Here is a 9,415-nt window from a genome sequence, read left to right as displayed (position 1 = left end):
CCTAGATGTAGTGTTGCCCCTTGCTCTGCAAGGGCCGCGGCTTTTGTGGAGCGATGGGTAACGACGCTTCGTGGGTGTCAGTTGTTGATGTGTGCAGAGGGTCCCTGGTTCGCGCCCGTGTCGGGGCGAGGGGACGGTTTAAAGTTATACTGTTACATCTCGACAAACATTTTTGGTTGTAATAAGGGTTTTAGATCAATGTTGTTACCTGGGAGATCCGATTGGCGTCTCAATTAAAATTGTGGATGCGTTGGATGAGATGGCGTAGATGAGAATAATGAGAGCTGGGCTTATTTTGTTTTTTTTGTGTTTCTATGGAACAGAAGGAGCGTGCTCTGCGCCTCAAGAATATGTCGGATTGAAATGTGTCATGTATGGATCTTCGAAGCAAGGGCGCCTAATCAAGAGTGTTAACTCTGGGGTGGCACTAGAAGTAAATACAAAGCAATATACAGCATTCGAAAAGTATTCAGACCCCTTCACTTTTTCCACATTTTGATATTTTATTCTAAAATGGATTAAATAAAAAAACATCCTCATCAATCTACACACAATACCCCATAATGACAAAGCGAAAACAGGTTTCTAGAATTTTTTGCAAATTTATAAAAAATTAAAAACAGATACCTTGTTTACATAAGTATTAAGACCCTTTGCTATGAGACTCAAAATTGACCTCAGGTGCATCCTGTTTCCATTGATCATCCTTGAGATGTTTCTACAACTTGATTGGAGTCCACTAAATTCAATTGATTGGACATGATTTGGAAAGGCACACACCTGTCTATGTAAGGTCCCACAGTTGACAGTGCATGTCAGAGCAAAAACCAAGCCGTGAGGTTGAAGGAATTATCCATAGAGCTCTGAGACAGGATTGTGTCGAGGAACAGATCTGGGGAAGGGTACAAAAAAATGTCTGCAGCATTGAAGGTCCCCAAGAACACAGTTGCTTCCATCATTCTTAAATGGAAGAAGTATGGAAACACCAAGACTCTTCCTAGAACTGGCCGCCTGCCAAACTGAGCAATCAAGGGGAGAAGGACCTTGGTCGGGACCTGACCAAGAACCCATGGTCACTTTGACAGAGCTCCAGAGTTCCTCTGTGGAAATGGGAGAACCTTCCAGAAGGACAACCGTCTCTGCAGCACTCCACCAATCAGGCCTTTATGGTATAGTGGCCAGACAGAAGCCACTCCCCAGTAAAAGGCATATGACAGCCTGCTTGGAGTTTGCCAAAAGGACTCTCAGACCATGAGAAACAAGATTCTCTGGTCTGATGAAACCAAGATTGAACTCTTTGGCCTGAATGCCATGCATCATGTCTGGAGGAAACCAGGCACCGCTCATCACCTGGCCAATACCATCCCAACAGTGAAGCATGGTGATGGCAGCATCATGCTGTGGAGATGTTTTTCAGCAGCAGGGAATGGGAGACTAGTCAGGATAGAGGGAAAGATGAACGGAGTAAAGTACAGAGAGATCCTTGATGAAAACCTGCTCAAGAGCGCTCAGGACTGTGGGTGTAGGTTCACCTTCCAACAGGACAATTACCCTAAGCTCACAGCAGAGACAATGGCTTCGGGACAAGTCTCTGAATGTTCTTGAGTGGCCCAACCAGAGCCCGGACTTGAACCCGATTGAACATCTCTGGAAAAACCTGAAAATAGCTGTGCAGCAACACGTGGAAAAAGTGAAGAGGTCTGAATACTTTCCGAATACACTGTACGTGACAAATTGGATCAAGTGGTTGGTGCACAATGACTGACCGCATGGTAGATGGAGTGCAGAAGCACACTAACATCCACTCTATTGTTTTTTTGATGAGTCTCCCTTCTCATTACGTTGGTTATCAACTGCAAAGCGCAAACAGAGAAAATCTGAGAAAATAGGCATCATTGTAAGTGCAGCTGACTCAGGGATTTTTCTGCAGAGGCATTACAAGGAATCCGGTCGATTGATGCACCTGAGCCTGTGTAGGGATGTGATTTGAATGTGACTGAACGAGTTGGATTGTTGTTTGATTTATTTTGGTTTCAATACCCCGTACAGTAGGTGGCGGAAATACACCAATAGGTATAGTCTGACATAACATTTTAAGAAGAAGTGAAGCGCGACGCCAATACTAAAACGTCACTATTGTGTGCCCGGCCATCGTATGTCGTCGATTTAAGCTGAATTAACTGCTTGTGAATAATTAGCCGAATATTCACGTACGGTTGGCTAATTCTGCTCGAGAGTAACATAAAAGTAAAGTAAACACTAGTTGGAACGTCTCTAAGGTGAGGAGTGTTGTCATTTCATCTCTTAAGCCTCTGTCTCTGGCTAGATGTGTGAGCTAACAAGCTAGCTAGCTGCTTCGGTTAACCTAGCAGTAGCTAACTATGCATGTTTATACGTTGTTAACAGTAGTACCAGTTTTCATGAATGCAATACTGGACAGCATCATAATTGTGTGTCATTTAGCGTAGCGTTAGTCCATAAACCTATAGTCTAACCCTAGTGCATATGTAATACAAGTATTTGTATGACCAGCAATGATGGCCTAGCTGCTAACTTAGATAGGTAACGTTAAACTAAGAAACCTGAACATTTCACCCCCATCTTGCTTTATGTCAAGCCAATGCCTCACTTCGTAGCTAGTCAGGGGTTGTCTTGGAATAGCCTAGTTTAAGAAATATTATCCGTAACTGTCCATTCCGACGCTGTGTTTTAACGTTTAGAAACGTCAAACATCGCTTGCGAAACGTTTTTCGAAGCACGCTACATAGCTAATTAACACAGTGGGCCTCCCCTGTCTTTCCGTAAACAACACTATCAGCCATATAAAGTGTGTTAATTTAACATGTTTTATTATTATTCCTCGCAGATATGAAAGATACGCTCCAAAACCTTACCGTAAGCGATGCATTTAAACGTTCAGAACGATTGCCGGGGCTCTTAACAGAACACCCCCAGCCAGAAGATACTGTCGTCAATAGGCGCTGAATGGGTTAGGAATAACCTAGTCGCTGACACTAGCAAGATCTTCTATGAAGCGCAGCAAAAATAAAATATCAGTGTTTTGGTCATTGTCAAATGTCACTCAGTCATGTTCCTTTCATGTTATAATATTGTGTTCTTCTTGTGGTTCAACATAGTTATACATTGCCATGGCGTCTCCAGGGGGACAGGGAGGAGGGGCAGTGTCTACAAGAGGAGCAGGAGCTAGGAGGATGAAATGGGCTCTGGAGTTGAGCTTGGGCAATGCTAGGTAAGACTGCATTTTACTGCTCACGTCTTCAGTGCTCCTGAGTGGCGCAGCGGTGTAAGGCACTGCATCTTAGTGCAAGAGGCATCACTACAGTCCCTGGTTCGAATCCAGGCTGTATCACATCCAGCCGTGATTGGGAGTGCGTTGCCCGGGTTTGGCTGGGATAGGCCTTCACTGTAAATAAGAATTTGTTCTTAACTGACTTGCCTAGTTAAATAAAGGTTACATTTTAAATAAATACAAAATGAAAGTGTCTGCATTTGTTTGAATCCGGCCTGCCCTTTGACACAACCTCTATCTTTCCCCACTGTCATCCTCTCTCACTATCTGATACACTTGATATTTTGCTGACATTTCAAATGAGTCCAGATTAACAGTTACACAGATAAACAGGCATGACATGCTTCAAGATCCACCTTGTTATAACTAATTTATAACCTAAAGCTTCTGTTCTGACCTCTTCCCCATGGATCGCCCTCTAACTGTCCTCTTTGTCTTCCAGGGGTCGTGGAGACAGACAGAGTAACCAGGGAGATGTGATGTACCCCATTGGATACTCAGACAAACCAGTCCCAGACACCAGCATTCAGGAAACAGACAAAAACCTGGTGGAAAAGGTAGGTCACCAGAAGAGGGTGATTTCACAACATCATGATCTATTGTTCACAAAGTTTACGTTTTCTACTTTTTCATCTTACTTTATTAATATATTGTTGTTAACTTGCTCTCCCTTCCTTACCCCATCACCCTTTCTCTCTACCTCCTCCCTCCTCTATAACAGCGTTGTTGGGACGTGGCCCTGGGCCCTCTGAAGCAGATTCCCATGAACCTGTTCATCATGTACATGTCTGGGAACACCATCTCAATCTTCCCTATCATGATGGTCTGTATGATGGCCTGGAGGCCCATCCAGGCTCTCATGTCCATGTCTGCCAGTGAGTATTTATTGTATATATATTTTTACCTTTCTTTTAGCAGGGAGTCCCATTGAGACCAATGTCTCTTTTGCAAGGGTGCCCTGCATCTCACAATATGAAAGAAATGTGTTTCAACAGGTACAGACAGTGCACCTCAATCAACATTTGTTTCCACATCAGTCAATGTATGAGTCAGTTATCAAAAGTGCACATTTTCATCCATAGTCTCTGGGCAGGTTGAACCAGATATAGGAGATCCATAATACAATACAATCGTCACTACAGCTGTACAAATACGCCAAAGAGTAGCTCTGCCAGTGCCTAGCTCTTTGAGACTACAGCAGTGTTCACCAACCTTTGTCATTGAGCTCTCCAGAACTTCCTTTTGATTTATTTTTGGACTATCTGTTTTTCCATGTATGGGGTGAGTGCCTGGACACAGCCCTTAGCCGTGGTACAATTAGCCATATATCACAGACCAACAGCTATGGGTTGTTTTGTACAACGCAACGCGGAGTGCCTGGACACAGACCTTAGCCGTGGTATGTTGGCCATATATCACAAACCCCAGAGGTGCCTTATTGCTATTAGAAACTGGTTACTAACGTAAAAATAAATGTTTTGTCATACCCGTGGTATACGGTCTGATTCACCACGGCTTTCAGCCAATCCGCATTAAGCGCTCGAACCACCCAGTTTATAGTGGCCAATCAAACGCGGCTAAGGACTGTTCTTAGGCACAACGCAAAGCGGAGTATATTGGCCATATCACAAACCCCTGAGGTGCCTTAATGCCATTATAAACTGGTTAACAACATAAGTAGAACAGTAAATAAGTATTTGTGTCATATCTGTGGTATATTGTCTGATCTACACAAAGCTGAAATAAAGTTTCAGCCAATCAGCATCTGGGACCCTAACTACCCGGTTTGTATAATGTCGTTTATAACCGTGTTATCACTGCTCACTCTTGCCCTTTCTCTCTTCAGCATTCAAGCTGTTGGAGAACTCTAACCAGCAGTGGCTCCAGGGGCTGGTCTATTCTGTAGGGAACCTGTTGGGCTCGGCATTGGCTATCTACAAGTGTCAGTCAATGGGTCTTCTCCCAACTCACTCTTCTGATTGGCTCGCTTTCATAGAACCGCCTCAGGTGATATTTTTTTCTATGCTGTTATCCGTCCAATTTCCTGTTCTCTTATGTGTTATAGGATGATTATTAACTTGTTTTTCACGTTTGTCATGTGTAATGAATACATTGGAAATCTTACCTGTGCTGTTGTTTAAAAAAAGACGAAAAACAGCAAAAGTCATAGTTGCTAGCAGCAATGAACAGGGTTCACAGGATGACAGAAAATACATGATCAGTTGGATAACAAAGCATGCATTATCATGTAGGAATTGTCTTTACGTGCAGTTTTTGAAAGAATTACCACTTAGAATTGAAATCTGTTGGAACACTCCACATTAGCGTTCCAAAATACTTTGATACACTCTCACAGCTGTAAAACGCTGGCTGAAAGTGGCAGGACATCCCATTTTAAATTTGACCTAATAAAATATCCACTTTTCACTGCGTTCAGACCACATAAGGGGCGGCAGGTAGCCTAGTGGTTAGAGCGTTGGGCCAGTAACCGAAAGGTTGCTAGATCGAATCCCCGAGCTGACAAGGTAAAAATCTGTCATTCTGCCCCAGAACAAGGCAGCTAGGCCGTCCTTGTAAATAAGAATTTGTTCTTAACTGACTTGCCTAGTTCAATAAAGGTTAAATACAAATAATGAGGGCAACTATGTGATTATACGAATAACGAAAATCCACAATGTCCATCTGCATAATTTTAAATTTGCATCAAATAAAGTCCACTTGATCAATAATTATTGCTCTAGTATCCTCTGGTGCCAATGATATATACTGCCACCATCTGGTGACTTTATATTCAAAGATTCTAAGGACGTAAACTCAGCAAAAAAACGTCCTCACTGTCAGCTGCATTTATTTTCAGCAAACTTAACATTAATATTTGTATGAACATAACAAGATTCAACAACTGAGACATAAACTGAACAAGTTCCACAGACATGTGACTAACAGAAATGGAATAATGTGTCCCTGAACAAAAGGGGGGGTCAAAATCAAAAGTAACAGTCAGTATCTGGTGTGGCCACCAGCTGCATTAAGTACTGCAGCATGCCTAAGGCACGTTCACGCAGATGAGCAGGGACCCTGGGCATCTTTCTTTTGGTGTTTTTCAGAGTCAGTAGAAAGGCCTCTTTATTGTCCTAAGTTTTCATAACTGTGGCCTTAATTGCCTTGTAAGCTGTTAGTGTCTTATCGACCGTTCCACAGGTGCATGTTCATTAATTGTTTATGGTTCATTGAACAAGCATGGGAAACAGTGTTTAAACCCTTTACAATGAAGATCGTGAAGTTATTTGGATTTTTATGAATAATCTTTGAAAGACAGGGTCCTGAAAAAGGGACGTTTCTTTTTTTGCTGAGTTTATATAAGGTTCACATACCAAATTTCATTGCCCCATGTACATCAGTTCAGTTCTAGTAGCCATTTGTTGCCCATGGTGGAATCATCTAACCTGCTGCCTCCTGAAGCCCCCATGAGCTCCCAAGTCTAGAAGCAGTCTAGCTAACATGTTATCTAGCTAACGTTAGCATTGTCAATTAGCATTTCGCTAGCTAGCTGAGCTGTTTTACAAGAAAATGGCTGAGATGACTCATGCTAGCTAACAAGCCCTTATTTCTTTAAGATATCAATGCCAAAATTAACATGGTTCATCATGGTCATGTCTTTGATGACCCTAAAAAGTCTAAAGTTGATAGGCCATTGTGGAGTGGATTTAAATGGACACATCAAGTCTGATTTCCTGATTTATCAATAACTCAGCCATCTCTTAACCAATCTCTTAGCTTTTCTCAAACAGCGTTAAGAGATGTACCATGGGCCTACATGCCACATTGTGGTCTTTGGACTTATGGTTCATGACTATAATATTTTTAAGGTTTTCCAAAATGTCAAGATGGAGGACAACACATTAAATTCTTCCGCTGCTTTGTCGTTCGCTACATGCATTAGTCTGAGACTGCCGTCATTTAAGTTGTTTCTGGTGACAAGGGGCAGGAGGGGTGTTCCACAAAACAAAGTCAGTGATTGGATTTATTTATTTTTCCCATATCAGCTTTGTTGTGAACCCCTAAATATACTCATACATACACTGAACAAAAATATAAAGCAACATGTAAAGTGTTTGTCTCATTTTTCATGAGCTGAAATAAAAGATCCCAGAAATTTTGCACGAAAAGCGTATTTTTCTAGAATTTATACACTCGTTTACATCCCTGTTAGTGAGCGTTTCTCCTTTGCCATGATAATCCATCCTCCTGGCAGGTTTGGCATGTCAAAGAGCTGATTAAACAGCATGATCATTACACAGGTGCACCTGGTACAGGGGACAATAAAAGACCACTCTGAAATTTGCAGTTTTGTCCCACAACACAATGCCACAGACGTCTCAAGTTTTGAGGGAGGGTGCACTTGGCATGCGAACTGCAGGAATGTCCACCAGAGCTGTTGCCAGATAATTTAATGTTAATTTCTCTACCATAAGCCGCCTCCAACGTCATTTTAGAGAATTTGGCAGTACGTCCAACCGGCCTCATAACCGCAGACCACGTGCCCCATGGTGGGGTTATGGGCAGGCATAAACTACGAATAACGAACACCATTGCATTTTATCAATGGCATTTTGAATGCACAAAAATACAGTGATGAGATCCTGAGGCCCATTTTATTTATTTTTTATCTGTAACCAACAGATGCATTTCTGTATTCCCAGTGATGTGAAATTCATAGATTAGGGCCTAATGAATTCATTTCAATTGACTGATATCCTCATATGAACTGTAACTCAGTAAAATCAATGAAATTGTTGCGTTTTTGTTCAGTATACATACAACAACCCATAAGCCTAATATGCATAAAATTGTACAATGTCTGTTCCTGTTGTAATGGGTAGTACAAATATATAAACTGTGATCTTTTTCTGTTCTCTGCAGAGGATGGAGATCATGGGTGGAGGGATGGTATTGTGAAGAGGACAGAAGGCACACATTCTGAAATATGCTGAACTGTTCTATTAATACATTAAATCTCTTTCAAGTCTTTTCAATTCTCTGGCTTTTAGGTTTTTGTAGAATCCTCAAGCTTTTTATGTATCTACATTCTGTTTGTCATTTGAGATTTAATTTGTCACAGGTTATAAAATGTTACAGAACACATTCACCATCTGATAATAGGAAAATGTCATGTTTGTAAAACCGTTCATCATTCTACTAAATCCACGCGGTCAACTTAAGGTGTCACCATAACATATTTTTCATTTATCTTTTTGTCAAATAAAAGGGTTAATTTGTTTGTTAAATCTAATGGTGACAGTCATTAGAAATGTGTGGAACTAAGTTTACTGGCAAATGTGGAAATGTCGTTCTGGAATAAACACTTTTTAGGAATTTTGGTTTTGCGTTTAACCCTGGACACCCTTTACAAACATTTTCCCTGTGCTGAAAACAGGGCGGGCAGGCCATAGGGTCAGACCGGCAGTGAAGGAAAGGGAAAGTTGGGCACATTGGTGAAGGCTATGGGGACACATTTGGAGAGGTACATGTAGGTTACTTTTGCATTGAATTACAAAGGCAATTCATTAGTGTCCTGGCGAAATCTGGAATGTTAGTTAACTCATGCCATCATTTTTGGAAATATTGTTTCTTATACATTTTGTACATTGTGAAGTCTTAAGTCATTTGAAAAACAACTCCCATTCTCATGCATGTACACTTGCAAGTTGGAAGCTACAAATCGACAACTTTGTAAGTAAAATTGATTATGAAAACAAATGAGACGGCTGACTGAAAATACACAATTGTTGAGCAGCACTCGCTCTTGTTAAACCAACGAATGCCATTCATTTGTATTTGGTCCACTTCTTCGAACGCCTTGCCGCACCCCCACATGACTCGCTTCTTCACTAGAAAATACAAAACCACTTCAAAATGTGGTCGAAATAGGTGGTAGTAGCCCATCCTGCACTGAATAACACAGGTAATTAAATCGCATTAGACTGCAGGTTAGACTTGCATCTGTCATCAATATGTAACTGTTTAACGAGTGACAGGATGCAGTGGCGACCCGTCATTCAGTGCTCTGCCCCACCTGTTAAGATAAACACTTTTGTGTAGTTA

The 9,415-nt window shown here is 41.5% G+C and overlaps 1 protein-coding gene across 1 annotated transcript; it reads left to right on the top strand.

Annotated features, from left to right (window-relative positions):
• The first annotated feature begins 2,095 nt into the window (after window positions 1–2,095).
• LOC120049785 (ER membrane protein complex subunit 4) lies at window positions 2,096–8,686 on the top strand. The gene is made up of 6 exons (XM_038996201.1): window positions 2,096–2,279; window positions 3,138–3,250; window positions 3,753–3,867; window positions 4,032–4,185; window positions 5,157–5,317; window positions 8,234–8,686. Exons 2-6 carry the CDS (start codon window positions 3,150–3,152, stop codon window positions 8,267–8,269), a joined length of 567 nt encoding a protein of 188 aa, XP_038852129.1. The 5' UTR covers window positions 2,096–2,279; window positions 3,138–3,149; the 3' UTR covers window positions 8,270–8,686.
• Window positions 8,687–9,415: the final 729 nt, after the last annotated feature.

This window comes from Salvelinus namaycush, chromosome 6 (assembly GCF_016432855.1).
Source record: "Salvelinus namaycush isolate Seneca chromosome 6, SaNama_1.0, whole genome shotgun sequence".
Taxonomy (NCBI): Eukaryota; Metazoa; Chordata; class Actinopteri; order Salmoniformes; family Salmonidae; genus Salvelinus; species Salvelinus namaycush.
Note: the sequence above shows the minus strand (reverse complement) of the source record. Positions and strands in the feature narration are given on the sequence as shown.

Coding starts and splice junctions, on each gene's coding strand:
- LOC120049785 (XM_038996201.1), top strand. CDS start 3,150: ATGGCGTCTCCAGGGGGACAGGGAGGAGGGGCAGTGTCTACAAGAGGA. Junction 3,868..4,031: donor ACAAAAACCTGGTGGAAAAG/GTAGGTCACCAG, acceptor CCTCTATAACAG/CGTTGTTGGGACGTGGCCCT. Junction 4,186..5,156: donor TCTCATGTCCATGTCTGCCA/GTGAGTATTTAT, acceptor TTCTCTCTTCAG/CATTCAAGCTGTTGGAGAAC.